Source organism: Lycium ferocissimum, chromosome 3, assembly GCF_029784015.1.
Source record: "Lycium ferocissimum isolate CSIRO_LF1 chromosome 3, AGI_CSIRO_Lferr_CH_V1, whole genome shotgun sequence".
Lineage (NCBI taxonomy): Eukaryota > Viridiplantae > Streptophyta > Magnoliopsida > Solanales > Solanaceae > Lycium > Lycium ferocissimum.
The window spans coordinates 61,082,124-61,098,653 of record NC_081344.1 but is presented as its reverse complement, the minus strand read 5'-3'; the positions used below and the strand labels follow the sequence as shown (position 1 = coordinate 61,098,653).

The window sequence follows — 16,530 nt, the reverse complement described above, 5'->3', positions numbered from 1 at the left end:
TAGAGTACTAGATTTTTTCGAATCTGAGCTATTAAATTTAAAGTAACCATAAAACTTTGCGTCCATGACAAATGTGAGTTTGTGGTAATTAAGTTATATCCCAAAGAAATTAACAAATCAATATTCCGTGTATTCGTGTGGATCCTCGTATATATACTTCAAAACCTAACAATAAATTGTTCGAATTAAGCGAATAGTAGTTAGTATCTCACGTTAATGACAATGGGTTCGTGCCTCGTGGTGTTTAACAATTAACATGCGCTATACAACGCAACCCATAATTAGTTTGGAATGACAAATACATATATATGCTTCAAGGCAAAGTTCCATAAGGCATAAGTATGCCCCCTCGCATAAGTTTGATAATTCGTTAACAAATTTATGTGGGGAACGGGGGGCATATTTTTAACGGGCAAACTTGTATGCCGGACCCGCATAAATTTGTGAAGGAATTACCAAATTTATGCCGGACCCGGTATAACTAAACATAACTAAAAGTGTCGTTTCTCCCACAGACTTTTTAGTTAAACACAACTAAAAGTCTACGCCGGATCCCAAGATAAAACTTTCATGGTCCACGATAAATGTGAGTTTGTGGTAATTAAGTTATATCCCAAAGAGTTGGAGTGGTCAAAAACATTGAAGATTTGTCTATGTATTAGTGTCCTATGTAATTTTATGTTTTTTCTTGGTTACGGTAGTAGTACTAATTAGGTTGAAGTGAAGTTGTACTTAGATGATTAACAATGGTTGTAGTACTAATTAGGTTGAAGTGAAGTTCTATTTAGATGATTCACAATGTAATCTAATTTTGGTTAGCATATTGAATATGATTATGATGACTTTGTGAAGCAATACGTTATACCATCGGTTAGTAATGGTTAGCCTATTCAACATGTTAACACTAACAAACATTCAATGGAAAATCTGGACAGAAAATAGCAACTACCATTTCAATGCAAATCTAGACAATAAGCATTGACCATTTGAATGCAAACCTGAACCCACACACACTTAAAGGAAAATGGTTAACACTTAAAGGCATAAGTATGCCCCCATCGGCATAAGTTTGATAATTCGTTAACAAATTTATGCTGATGGGGGCATACTTTTAATGGGCAAACTTGTATGCCGGACCCGGCATAAATTTGTGAAGGAATTACCATTAAATTTATGCCGGACCAAGATAACTAAACATAACTAAAAGTCTGCCCCCTCCGGCATACTTTTAGTTAAACACAACTAAAAGTCTGCCGGATCCGGCATAAAACTTTGCGTCCATGACAGTGAGTTTGTGGTAATTAAGTTATATCCCAAAGAGTTGGAGTGGTCAAAAACATTGAAGATTTGTCTATGTATTAGTGTCCTATGTAATTTTATGTTTTTTCTTGTTCGTAGTAGTACTAATTAGGTTGAAGTGAAGTTGTACTTAGATGATTAACAATGGTTGTAGTACTAATTAGGTTGAAGTGAAGTTCTATTTAGATGATTCACAATGTAATCTAATTTTGGTTAGCATATTGAATATGATTATGATGACTTTGTGAAGCAATACGTTATACCATCTCGTTAGTAATGGTTAGCCTATTCAACATGTTAACACTAACAAACATTCAATGGAAAATGCGATGTAAAATAGCAACTACCATTTCAATGCAAATCTAGACAATAAGCATTGACCATTTGAATGCAAACCTCAACCCACACACACTTAAAGGAAAATGGTTAACACTTAAAGAGCATAAGTATGCCCCCGTCAAGCATAAGTTTGATAATTCGTTAACAAATTTATGCGATGGGGGCATACTTTTAACGGGCAAACTTGTATGCGGACCAAGCATAAATTTGTGAAGGAATTACCAAATTTATGCGGATCCTAAGATAACTAAACATAACTAAAAGTCGCTTCTCCCGCATACTTTTAGTTAAACACAACTAAAAGTCGGATCCGTGATAAAACTTTGCGTCCATGTAAATTGAGTTTGTGGTAATTAAGTTATATCCCAAAGAGTTGGAGTGGTCAAAAACATTGAAGATTTGTCTATGTATTAGTGTCCTATGTAATTTTATGTTTTTTCTTGGTTCTGGTAGTAGTACTAATTAGGTTGAAGTGAAGTTGTACTTAGATGATTAACAATGGTTATAGTACTAATTAGGTTGAAGTGAAGTTCTATTTAGATGATTCACAATGTAATCTAATTTTGGTTAGCATATTGAATATGATTATGATGACTTTGTGAAGCAATACGTTATACCATCTGGTTAGTAATGGTTAGCCTATTCAACATGTTAACACTAACAAACATTCAATGGAAAATCTGGACAGAAAATAGCAACTACCATTTCAATGCAAATCTAGACAATAAGCATTGACCATTTGAATGCAAACCTGAACCCACACACACTTAAAGGAAAATGGTTATTTTAAGTTTTTAACGGTTAAAAACTTAAAATAACTTAAAATAACCATTTTCCTTTAATATTTTCCTTCCCCAAAAAAAAAAAAAAAAATTGTTGCATTTCGTGCAATGTTGCACGAAATACCCATTTGGGTTTAAAAAAAAAAAAGTATGCCATTTGTGTAATACTGCAAAAAGAAGCCATTTTGGCTCCGGACTCTTTCATAAAGTGTTAAAAAGTTTCGAACTACTTCAGATTCTACAACTAGATAGATAAAAGGCCATATTGAATTGTGAGTCAAGCAGCAGCCTTTAATTTATTATTTTATCCTCCTTTGTCTCAATTTATATGAGGGAATTTGAAGTACGAGGGTCAAAGCAGATAATCTTTGACTCGATATAAACATAGACTCTTCAAGTATGTTATGATAAAAATTACATAAAAAGTACGAAGTTAAATATCTTCATATAAAATAGGATGGCGGGAGTATATTGTTTTCGCTTATAACATAAAAAGAATAACAAAAATAACTGTTTGTATACTATGTTTTTCAAATTACTGGCTTCTCATAAAGTGTTAAAAAAGTTGCGAGCTGCTCCGGGTTCTTCAACTAGCAAAGATAAAAGGCCATATTGAATTATGAGTCAAGGCAACAGCCTTAATTTATTTGTTTTTTTTTTTATTTTTGAAATTGGTAACGACTACCTTTAATTTATTATTTTATAAGATAATTAGACATATTCAACTCCTCAGAGTATGCTTTTATTTGATTTTTCCCTTCTTACTTTTCCCATTCTAGGTGGCAAAAGTAAATCAAAATTCAAAAGCCAATAAATTCAGCATGTGTAATTATATTATGTGCACATTTTGGATTCTTTTTTGCATACATATCCATAATTCAAGTTTGAGCCAGAGAGTAATGAATTCATTTTTTTGCGCGGAGTGCCCTTCTTTTGGGGTGGTCTTTAAATTTTCTTTTTCATATTTAAAATCTTTAAAATTTGCCCTTCTGCTAACACCCATGTGTTCGGTGTTCAAACCCACGCGCGAATAAAATTTTAAAAAAAAAATCGCAAGGCGAGTTTAAATTTCGCTATCTTGGACCGGCATACTTTTGTTAAGCGAATTATCAAAGTTATGCGGGCAAGATAATACTTATGCTGCCTTGTGGGCGGACTTGGCATAAGTATGCGAGGTCCTGCATAACTTTGATAATTCCTTCACAAAGTTATGTCGGTCCCAATAAAAGTTTTGCCCATTAAAAGTATCTTCACCCAAGCATAACTTGTGAAGGAATTATCAAAGTTATATCTTGATACTTATGCCAAGTCTGCCCATAAGGCATAAGTATTCAAGAAAAGTCAGCTTCTTCACATAATTTTTAACTACATGCCCATCCTAATTAAAATAAACGATTTAATCCAAACTTAACAATATTAACACATCTGCCACGATTGACAACCCTCATCATGAATTGCATTTGCACTAAAGATCCGCACCATTTCCACCAAAGACAAGAGCATGTTTATTCTGTCGTTAAGTAAATCTTAGATAAAGCCAAAGACAATACTCCTACCGGTGTAAGTAAGCTAGCTATAGATGGTCAAGTCAAGCACCGAAATGCTATCCACAATGTGAAACTTTAGGTCCTCCACGTGATACACCCTAGCAAGCTTCCGCACATGAGAATGATGAATATTTTGAACCACTTTACGGGATAACTGGTAACAAAACATGCTATGACTTATCACTCAAATATTTATTTACGTTAGGACCGTAAACTTTGATAATTCTTCACAAAGTTATCTTGGGTGGCATACACAATGGGCAAACTTTTATGGGATCCGCATAACTTTGTGAAGGAATTATCAAAAGTTATCCGACCCAGATTTCTATGCCAAGTGCGCACGCTTAATAAGGCATAAGTATGTCGGTCTACAGACAACTTTAGTAATTCCTTCGCAAGTGTATCTTAGTTAGCATGCATAAATAAATTTAAAGCTTCCTTGCTAATTTTTTTAAAATTTTAAGCGCGCGTGGATTCGAACCCGCACTTGGAGCACATGGGTGCCAAGCAAAATTTAAACATTTCAAATATGAGGGGCAAAATTTAAAGACCACCCCAAAAGAAGGGCAATTCGCAATGAATTCACTTGAACCCACAAAACCAGCCCTAGATCCAAGTAGCTATATTCCGTAACAACCTGTTAAGTAAAGTTCACAGATCAAGGAAGTTGTATCCCTACTACTAGAGGGGTTATATAAAAGAGACGAACTCATTTTCAATATTCTTGCTGATATATCCAAAAAAAAAATGTTCCATTGATTTGACAGAATCCACAGCGCAAAATCAGGCCGTGTGAAAAAAGTTTAATCTGGAATGGCAAAATTTACAGGCCCTGTAGGAGAAAACTAATAGCTGATTCTGTAATCTTGACTAAAGAAGCACAAAGTACAATGCTCTATTCTTTTGAATCAGTAACAACATCTTTTAAACATGATCGCATAACCTCTCCCAGTTTAGAACAAGCACCAAGGCACAGCTCCATTGCCTACAGAAATAAAGATTAGTTTTAAATGGAGCTCCAAATATTGGCAGGATGCGACTCTTTTGAAGATAATTTAAGTAGCTCATCGGGAAATTTGCAATCAGAGACAAACGTTAAGTGTAATCTCTAAAGGCAGAGAGGTAGCATGGGATGTGTTACAAATAACATACCTCGTGAAACTTTGGTGTCGACCATCCTCCAGTTACAGCCAATTGAGTGACCTCATTACGTGAAGGCATCCAAGTAATCATTAAGCTTCCATCTTGGTAACTTTCTTCCTCGGAAACAGGATCAATAACAAGGTTCTTTCCAAGACAAGACTAAACACCGGAAAAAAGAAAAAAAAAATTAGATGTCTGAATATCAGTAGACCCTGAATATTTGAGAATCTGGAAAAGCCTGTTGTACCACCTTTTTCGATAAGGAAAAGCCTATGGTACCATATGATTACAATTTACATATGCCAATATTTGAAAGTTGCCACACTATAGTGAAATAAAGATGGCATGGCATTATGCCTTGAGAGTGTACAAAAGAGCGATGCTCCCAGGCGGAGTATATACTCGTGTAATAATGAATAACCAACCACACAGCATCCGTGAGATGCTGTTAATAATGAATAACCAACCACACAGTATCCGTCATCATAACCAATGTTTTCTCAAGCTAATTCTTATCTCTAACTCCTCCTTTTGACCCAAGTAGCCCCAAAACCACCTCCCCCACTCCCCACAAAAACCAAAAAAAAAAAAAAAAAAACCTAAACCACACAAAGCAAGAGATTATTTGTTAAATGCAAGGTGACTATTAAAGGGTTTGTACACTTTCTTCACATCCCCAGAAGATGTTAGGTAGCTGCGTAGTACTCCCCCCTTTTCAAATTGAAAGGCGTAGCTCGACTTTACTTAATTCATAAAAAAGAAACAGTAACTTAAAATAGTTTATTAACATGATTATTTTATGACTAGTGAGCCCCAAATGTCTGTTAATGGATCGTTTTTATGAGTAGTAAGCCCAAATGCCTGTTGATGGATCATTTTTTATACGATTCTGATAACTCTGAAGTACGACCTATTAAAAGTTTTGACCTACAAATTAGGGGATAAAGTATATTATTAGGAAGTCTTTGTAAATGTATCTTTATTTTGTCAAACGAAGTATATAATTAGGAATTGGACATCAATTAGGTATGGCCCGGAGGCAAACCTGACATTCAATTTGGAACATAGGGAACACCAGATATAACATAGGTCCTATAGGATTCATCAGAACTCACACTTTGAACTAGGGGTGGAACTAGGGGTGGCGAAATGAGTCCATGAAAACACGACCCGCCCAACCCACATAGGTTTGGGAGGGTCACTCAGAAATTGGTTGATATGTAGCCCAAATTGATTCATGCGAAAACTTTGTCAAAATGTTTTTAAAAAGACTATTTGTTTGATATTTTATATATAACAACAATAAAGAGAATTTTTTGTTTACAAGGTACTTAAACAAATTATAAAAGAACAAACAAAGAAATTAAACTCAGTAAGAATTGGGTGGATTTCGAGCAGCCTCTCTACCTCCCAAGGTAGAGGTTAGGTCTGCGTACACTCTACCCTCCCAGACCCCACTTGTGGGAATATACTGGGTATGTTGTTGTTGTTGTTGTTGTTGTTGTGTTGTAAGAATTGGGTGGATTGGGTTATGACCCATTTTAGCCCAAAACATTTCAACCCCAACTATTTTACTACTCAGCCCATTTTGACCCGCCCAAATTCAGTCCAATCCACCCATTTGACTGAACCAGGGGTGGGCGTTCGGAATTCTGGTACGGTATTTTGATTTTCGGTTTTTGGATGGTATATACCGAATACCGTAGTGAAGTTAGTTCGGCTCGGTTCTTCGGTACTGGGTCTAGTATATTGGACTATTTTTTCAAGTTAAAAAAAAAAATAGGCTATTTTCTGCTTAATATTGTCCCTTCTTATATGATGATTAAGCAAGTTCACATATTTAAGCCATTAAGTGTATACGTAGCACACTTATCCAATCTCTTTCCATTCATTCCACCAACCCTTCGTCCCTTTCCGTTGTTGATCATAACCTGCGGAACAACTAATAAGGCTACAAGCAACACTGCAGCAGCTATATACATGCAAATAATATCAGCAGCAGCCAGCAGTTAAAGCAGCAAAACTCAACACTTTGCATTGATAATTGAGTACCATTCAGGATCTAAAATACTTAATCACTTCCTTTTGGATGGATCCCACTAATTATTACTAGGCTATAACCCACTATGGGTTAAATTTACTTAATCCCTGTTCCCATTGCATTATTTTACACAATAAAAAAGAATTCTCTTAACTACGAAATCATATTTACCTTAATATCAATGTGAATTGTGTGGACTACCAAGTCTATTACACTGTATTATTATATTATTGTTACAATTATGTTACTACTATTGTTATAATTATATGTTTCGAAAGGGTTTCACTATTTTAGCGGTAAGATTACCATACAATAACAGTTCCATCCTAATATATGGCACATTTCAAACATTCTTCCATCCATATAGCCTATTTCACATCATGTGAATCGCATGAGTCTTTATGTTAAGAGTAAGTGTACAATTCCAATAATTATAATCAGCTATTCACACACTAAACTTCTATCCTGTCTGGACCTAATTAACAACCAAGAAGTTCTCACAAGCAGCACTGCAGCAGCTAAAGCAGCAGTGATGCACCGAAATACCGATTTAGCTAAAGCAGCAGTGATACCGTAATATAAAAGTTCGATTCCATAGAACCGAAAACCGAACTTTTTGAAAAATCAAAACCGAAGACAGAAACTGAAGAGCCGAATTAATTCGGTGCGGTCAGGTTTTTCGGTTATTATGCCCACCCATAGTTTGAACTATTCCTCAACAAACAAGTTTCCTAGGCCTACACAAATATATACTTCAAAGGAATAGTCACACTTTTGGGACCATACCAAGTAATTAAGCGAAGAAACGTAATAGTTTTTCCCTTCAAATTTATGACATCAGAGTGGAAAATTGAAAGAAAACGACATCAGTAGTCTGGGCTTCTATTACTTCTATTCCTAAAAAGTAAACTCAGATAACAAAGGACAAGCAAGTAGTCTGATGCATACCACAGAAACTGCGGCAACCAAGTCATACAGCAAAATTCCTGCGTCTGCTAAAGCTAGACTAGCACATGATATGACCACTGGGAGATCACCTGCAAGCATCACATAGAGTGTTTATAATGTCAAAGCCTCTTTGAAGTTGGTTCAAAAGTCATCAGTACCCATAAGTGATTTCGGAGTCAAACTAATACCAATAGCCTATTCCTGAAAAAAGCACAAAATAGGAAGCAAAATGCAAGTTTACTTTCCAGAAGGCTAAATATAGAGTAAAGCAAACTTAGATCACAATCTAATTCAACTAATTGAATGCTTTTATCTACCCTCAATATTGAAATATATCATAAGATTGGTAAGTCAATTCAGGATCTTGCTCTAACCTATTGCCCTCTCTTGAGCCGAAGGTCTATCGGAAACAGCCTCCCTACCTCCCAAGGTAGGGGTAAGGTCTGCATACACCCTACCCTCCCCAGACCCCACCTGGTGGGATTATACTGGGTATGTTGTTGTTGCTCCAACCTCTTGCCCTATGAAAAGGTACTAATTCTGAAAATGTGCTGATTATTCATTAAGAAATGAGTGCTGATTCTGAACAAAGGCAGTTGATTAGGATAATAATTGTGCCCCTTCAGAACCGTAAATGTACTTCTTTGATGCATGAACAAAAATAGAGTTGACAATTTCCCCGTGCTCCTTCCTCTAATCTCTTATAATTCGAGGTGCTTTTTCATTTCTTAAGAAATTCAAGGATAATCTTCTTCCAGTCTCAAGCCAAAGATAAACCACCAATGTAAAGTATAAAACTAAGATTCAGAACTTACTTCCACCAGATTCCAATACCAAAGCAAAAACATCCACAGTAGTCTTTGGGAAGGATTCTAGAATTATAACACCTTCTAAAGCTTTGTGTAACATTGAAGAAAGTTCCTTGTTGTCTGATCCCTAATGCAAGTAAAATTTCAGTTAAAGACATGGAAGTTAAACGAAGAATATCAATGACAAGGGGAAAGAATGATCAAAGGTCTGTTCCATCCTTGATATACCTGCCCACGACCAGGGGTGGCAAAAGTTGTGTAACTAACATCACAATTTAAGCGTCCTGTATCACTGTACATCATTGCTTTCTTACTTTCCCTTGGCCCAAACCTAAAAGGAAGAGAATAAGATGGTTAGACAATCTCCACTTAACAAAATTAGTAAACATATACAGCGACCTAATAAACACGCCTTCGTAGACGTGTTGTTGTAGAATTGGACAATAATGTTAATACCACACTCAAGTTATGTTGAGCTCCTTTTCTACGGACTTTCTACATACAAGAAAAGCAGGAGATTTTTTTCCCTTTCCTAATGGGATAAATCAGCAGTTTTATTCTTACAAATCAGTTTATATTGGTATGTCTATCTGATAACAAGCATAAATATGAATATTCTATTGTAGCTTTATTAGTAAGTATTTTGTTCTCTCAACATCTATGTAGTTGAACCACCCTCATTATTGGCATTCTTCGTTCCAATACCTCATAAATATACTCGTGTTTATGCCTTGAAAACCAGTCTAGAGGTCAATTTGCCAATTCAATGCATAACAGATTAATACACCAAATTTACTGCACACGCTATCTAATTATTCATGTAGAAGAATCTGAAAACTTAGAACAGTAAAGGGGATAAGAAATAAAGGAAAGAGGTGATCAACAATGAAGAAAAAGAGGAAGGTTAGGGACAGACGAAACTAGGTAATAAGAAAAACAGAAGGATAGAAAGTAAAGAAGAGAAGGTTGGGTCCCTGCATTCATTTGATGGACAATTTGGAAGGCAAGAAACTTAAAATACTTTGAAGGGATAACAAACTCTGAACAAAAAAAAAAAATTATGAATTGTATCTTTTTTTTTCATTTTTGGCGCAAAGAGGCACTAGTAGAAGATGTAGATTCAGTAGTTGACATCTTGGGGTCTTTGTAACTAGTTTAGGACTAAGGGTTTTCTTTGGGGCCTTTTTATTTTTTTTTATTTTTTTTTTGATCAAGTGCGTGTATTTTCATTCATAAACATGGCTACAACGGCTGTATACAAGAGATATACCAAAAAAGTAGAGAATTTACAAAATGATATGATTCTCAACGAACTCCAACCAATTGTCTATACAACAAGGAACTTTCTGTGTGCACCAAAAGAAAATAAGGGAATGGAGACTACTCCTCAACTAAGAGAAACTCGACTCTACACCTTCAAAAGCTCTCCTATTTCTCTCTGTCCAAACAACCCATATTAGCGCAAGTGGAACCATCTTCCACTTTGGGGTCATGTAACACTGGTTTGCTCTTAGCAGTCTTTGTGCTAAGGACTACTTCAATTGTTAATAAAATACATGTTCCTGTTACCTTGTCCAAGAAAAAAAAAAGGATAACACGTAGTTAAATTTCTCCAAATAGTGCTTGCATAGATAATTTTTCTTCGTCATCCACTCGTAAGAGAGAAGAGAGAACAATTCATCTTTTATCATTTTACCTTAGGTAATCTCCCCAAACTAGGGGCAGAATATAGGTATTTTCTACAAAAATGAAGAAAAGTATAACATCTCAAGCAGAATTTCCACCAGACTGATTCTTTCACCTGCTTTGAAGTTTCGAATTTAAAAAAAAAAAAAAAAAACTGTAGATAGATCATCTACTCACACAGATACAATGACTTTGGTGTTTCCAAACTCTGCATATGCTGATCCTGCTGCTGTGCTCACAGCACCAGTCCTCAGATCTGCAATGTTAGATCATATTGCATGCTTATGAGTGGCCTAATAATCAATCATATATCACACACAAAAACTCGGGAGTAGAAAGAGGACGGATTATGTAAATGAAAATGGATATGAAAAAGAACTTAAATCCATAAAAATGGAAGGCAGTACAAACAAGAGATTTAGCACAGAGTATATCTACAACATTAATAATACATAAGACCTTTTGATGATAAATGGTTTAAAAATACATAAGATCTTTTGGAAATATCACTAACTGAGTATCCATCAGAACATTTCATACTCCACTAACTAGCTGGAACATATAGTGCAAGCAAATATGGAGAAAGGGATAGCTCGTAGTTTAGGAGCAACAACCAGGAGATCACAAGTTCGCATCCCAACTATAACACTTTGTGTGAGCCCATCCAATCTTGGTGGGCAGAGTTACCTAGACAACTTGTGTTTGGGCTGGACGGACTATGCAGTGAGCTAGTTGAGATGTGCGTAAGCCAGCACAGAAACCAGCGATATAAGAAAAACGCAAGCAATAACTTGAAATAGAGCAGAAGAATGTTATCATGTAAAAACACTAGACTTTGCACACATGGACTTCAACTAATATGGACAGCTTTATTCACCTAATAGCATTCATTCCCATTTTATCAGATGTCCTTGAAGGGAAGTTCACTTAATAGCAGAATAAATTCATTCTTGCAACTATATCTCACACGAAATAAGAGATTTTAAGTTACACAGGGTATGCTAGATCTACTTTCATGAAAGTAGACTATTAACACAGAAGAGAGAAGACGCGCCTAACTTTTTCAGGGAAACAGACCAGAATGCAAGAGCAACAAGATGATGTTAAAAAGTGGAAGAACAAGCCAACACCAAAGAACACCAATACACCATCATAAGATTGTGTGAAAAGATGGGCCTGCAATTCCCCTGGATTCTACTAATCACTAAGGTTCATGAAACAAAAGATAAACTCAAATATATCTCATGCCTATAGAGACAATTCATATTTTTCTCCAGAACTAGTATCCAGGAATCAGAGAAAACTGAAATGTTACAAGCACATAACTCTACTCCACATAGGAAATCACCTGATATAATGGAAAATATCAATTCCACTATCCAAAGTTTAGCGTTTCAGGAGAATTAAAATATGGAATTATCTGTATCTCATCATCTCAATCCAAGTAAGCACACAAAAACCTTGGCTTCTCCACCTCCACCACCATGCACCCGTCTTAGACTTCATATATTCATTAGTGTGTCTCCTTAACCATGTTTCATTACTTCAAACAGGACCAGCACATTGCTTGCATGCTCTACCCAGCATTCTCCATATCACTGACCATTACATCAATTTTTTACAGTTCCACTAAATCCTTTTGCAGAAGATGTTAGTAAGGAAAGTGTAAATCATTCATCACTTCTCTTCCTATGATTTTACAGCTGCACATACCACCCCCCCCCCCTCCCCCTCCTCTCCCCCTTTCCACCAAAAACCAGCAAAACTCCCTCCCTACAGCATAGTTTGTATATTTTTTTTTTTTTTTAATAATCGTGGTGTCCGGACCAGCTTGAGCGCACCTCGACTAATTCCACGGGATACCTGCCTAACTCAATCCACCAAGCTAGAACAATTGAGAAGAAATCACCTAGTGTTTTTGTCTCTGCTGGGATTTGAACCTGAGACGCCCTCCAGTCTGGTTTCCTTTCCCCCTTTACACATACAACGGTATTGATCCTTATTTTAAGAAATCTATGGAGTATAATTCATAGTTGTAGAAATAAAAGTTACACATGAAGAAGTGCACACTTTATCATTAGACACTTTATCAAAAATTCAGGAGAATAACACTTAGTAAGAATTAATCTTCATAAGGCCATCACAACATTCCCAAAAATATTACACTATGCAATTTGTTTACATGAATGCAACATATGTTTAAACTAACTACAAAATACAACACTCCATCTTCCAAAAAAATTGCAACCTTTTGAGTAGCACCTTCACAGATAGAAGAAAATTAATTGATGCTTCAGAAATAAAGGAAACAGTAAATTCAACAGTACAACCTTTTGGCAGTTGGTTAGAGTTATGCACGTATTAGTAATGCAAAGATTAGTTACGCGGGAATCTATGTATTATTCACTGCAAAGAGTAGTTATACAGGGTTTAGTTGTTCATGTATCAGTTATTCCATTCGCACAAAATAATATTTCTTTTTGATAACCCTAGTGCCCGAGCCAGCTTGAGCGCACCTTGACTAATTCCACACGATACGAGGTAACTCAGTCCACCAAGGTTAGAACAGATGGGAAGAAATCGCCTAGTGTTTTTGTATCTATTGAGAATTGAACTTGAGACCTCAACTTATACACTACATATATTAGCTATGTGGGTTCTAAATTGCATAGCAAACACTGTATTAGGTGTGTTGAATTTCATGCATACCAAACAGGGTAGTATTACTAATGCAGGATTTAAGACGTACATAACTTAACCAGCTACCAAACAACCCCTAAATAATCGTCCATTAAAACAAAAAAACAAAAAAGTAAAAAAATCAGAAATATGGAAGGAGAGAGAGAGGACAGGAAAACAAATGAAGCAATAGAGATAGAAGAATAAGGAATAAGTAAATAATACTAGTAAAAAGGATAAATAAAAGACTAAAAGATAATCCATATAATAGAGGAGTGAGTGTGTGTGTGTGTGTAAGGAGAGAAAGACATACAAGCAGGACGGCATTGATAGAAGGTACGATTATCGGGGCGAACCCAATCAGCAATAGAGGAGACTCTCTTCTTTTTGCGCGTTGCAGGTGACGGTGAATATGTACTCGCCGTCGACCCCGTTTTTCCGGCCATTATTAGAAGAACAAAAACAAATGCTCTCTTCTTTTAACAAGTGTAACGCAGTAGTGCAGTGTTGTTATATGATTGGCTCAAAAAAAGGTTTTGGTCCTGGTCCTGGTCCTGGGCTAATAATAATATGGCCCCTTTATTTTTTGGGCTGTTACATCTCTAAATAAACATAGGCAATTCGCAGGAATGTCCTTCTTTTGGGTGGTCTTTAAATTTTTGTCCATTAAATTGGTGGTCTTTAATTTTTAGCCTTCGTTAGAATTCTTTGGTTTTGGGTTCAAACTCCCGCTCAGTCAAAAATTTAAAAAAAAATTGCAAGATAGAGTTTTGAAGGCAAAATTATGTCTTGCGAATCCAAACCTCTGCCTTGCGAAATTCCTTCTTTTTTTACTAAGCTGGGATTCAAACCCAGAACAGGCGAAGGACAAAAATTAAAGATCACCAATTTGAGAGGTAAAAATTAAAGACCACCCCAAAAGAAGGACAATCCGCGCAAAAAAATGAATAAAGATAACCCAAGGTCATTTACACTTTTGACCCTATTTTGTGTGTTGGTCTTTAGTTTTTGTCACTCACGGCAAACAATTTTTAAGTTTATATATATATATTGACCAAATGCGACAGTCCTTTGTGAAAAAATAAAGAGTTCCTACACTTACAACGCAGTACAGCTATTAAAGTATTTTGCACTCATAATGTAATGCAACTATTAAGATAAGTTTTCTTTCCGCATCATAATATGTCTCGTGTCTTTAAAGAATTTATGCCCCGCTAGACATAAGTTTGACTTTGAAGGGAAAAAAATCAAAGACCAGCCCATTTAAAAGGAAACCGTGCAATTTCTTCATTTTTGAGTTCTTCTTCCTTTTCTTTTTTTTTTTTTTTTTTAATTGCTTACACTGCATAGCCAACCATCAGAATAATGACTAACCAATGTATATTTTTATATATTAAAATTAATATAAAATTATACATATTTTATACATAATATTATATATTTTTTGTATATTTGACTGAGGAATGTTATTATTTTTATGCCATCCAGCCAAATGTGTAATTTTCCTTCTTTTTTGGATTGAAGTGCAATCTTTAAATTTTTAGGGGAAATAGCATTTGCACTCCTTTTTAATTGCCGCATTCCAATTTCAATGCCCGTAATATTCAAATGAACACATTGACCTTCAACTGAGCGATGTGTGTGCTTCAGTCCAATTTCCTAATGGAATGGACGTAGAGGAAAAATTAGGGTATTTCAAATATTTAACGTTAAAAAAAGAAAAAAAAAAAAAAAAAAAAAAAAGGAATCCTCTTTCAACCATCTTAATTAGAGAAAAAGAAACATTTTTCACCGATGCACATTTGTCGCAAAGAAGTATTCTGTCTATAAAAATGTCAACATTTTGTATATTTATTGGTTGTTTGTTGTTGACAACCCCCTTGTATTGCCACATCTTTAATTTCCCCTCATTTTTTATTAATTTCCCCCCCTTCCTCCATCCATTTACTCTTCTTCAAAAAAAAAAAATCAGTACATTTTCCAACTTTGGCCACTCCTTCATCTTCATCAACATCATCATCTTCATTAGGAGTTGAAAAAAAAATCACACCAACTTCCTCAAATTTGATTACATGTGAAAGAAAGCTTCCTAATACCAAGTAGAACAAAGTTCATCCATTAATTTGATCAAACAATTAAGAATTTAAAGAAACCCACTTGGTGTTCTTCATAGTTTTCTCCAAATTCCTAACAATGGATTATTTTCATTGAAAAATCAACTCAAAGAATTAGTGCTTAGTGAGATTTTCTTTAACAAGAAGATTTTTCACATTTTTTTTTTTTTGAATTTGATTTGGGAAAAAAATTCAAATGTGAAAGGAAGCCTTCCTAACACCAAGTAGAACAAATTTCATCCATTAATTTGATCAAACAATCAAGAATTTAAAGAAAACTTTGTGTTTTCATAGCTTTCTCCAAATTGTTAACAATGGAGTTTAGTTTTTTCCCAAATCAAAGAATTAGTGCTTAAACAACTCCAACCAAGCTTCCAAACAAGTCAAGATTTTCTTTAATTAGCTAAGGAATAATCATATTTAAAACTGGGATGGGTGAAGGGTGAAGAAGAAGATGAAGTAGCCTAAAATGGAGGAAATTCTTATGAAAACAATATAAGAGCTGCACATCGACATTAACAAGTAGAAAATATGCTTAGTATAAAATAAATAAGTAGATAAGTAAATTAAATAATTATTGACTAAAAAGCTCTCTTCCAAACGTAAGTTAATTAGCTAAGGATAACTTGGAGCAATTGAACAAGTAGAAAATAATATGACTACAAAAGTTGAGCTTCGAAAAAACTAAATCCTTCGACGTCGTCGGACGGGCTGAAAGTTTTAAAACTTGCTTTAATAATTTGAGAGGAAGGGAAGAACTTACTTTGGTGTTGAAAAGGAATTGTTTTTCCTCTTTTATTCATAAACTGATAAAAAGGATTAAGACTTACATTTCAAAATGATAAACTAGACTTAAGGAATGAGTTGAAATGGGTTTAGGAGTCACCACCTAATTCATATCAATCAATATATAATATAAAGCTAGGCTGAGACAATCCTATGTGTCACCTCTCTATGGCCTCCATTGGCATTTATCTTTTTTCTCCTTTTTTTGACCTTTTCTCTAATTTTTCTCAATTATTTCATTTTAGAAAGTCATCTCCATAACTCATACCTATTCATTTTACATAAATTATATTCTTAATTAATATTAATAGTATCCATAACCCCCAAAACTTTTCATGTTCATAACCCCCAATCATT

General features: G+C 35.0%; 1 protein-coding gene across 1 annotated transcript; it reads right to left on the bottom strand.

Annotated features, from left to right (window-relative positions):
- Positions 1-4,676: 4,676 nt before the first annotated feature.
- On the bottom strand, positions 4,677-13,724 carry LOC132050333 (exosome complex component RRP41-like). The gene is made up of 7 exons (XM_059441551.1): positions 13,587-13,724; positions 10,772-10,850; positions 9,137-9,239; positions 8,915-9,035; positions 8,100-8,188; positions 5,120-5,269; positions 4,677-4,952 (listed from the first exon to the last, which is right to left on the bottom strand). The coding sequence occupies exons 1-7, from the start codon at positions 13,717-13,719 to the stop codon at positions 4,863-4,865; spliced, it is 765 nt and encodes a 254-aa protein (XP_059297534.1). The 5' UTR covers positions 13,720-13,724; the 3' UTR covers positions 4,677-4,862.
- Between the last annotated feature and the right edge of the window lie 2,806 nt (positions 13,725-16,530).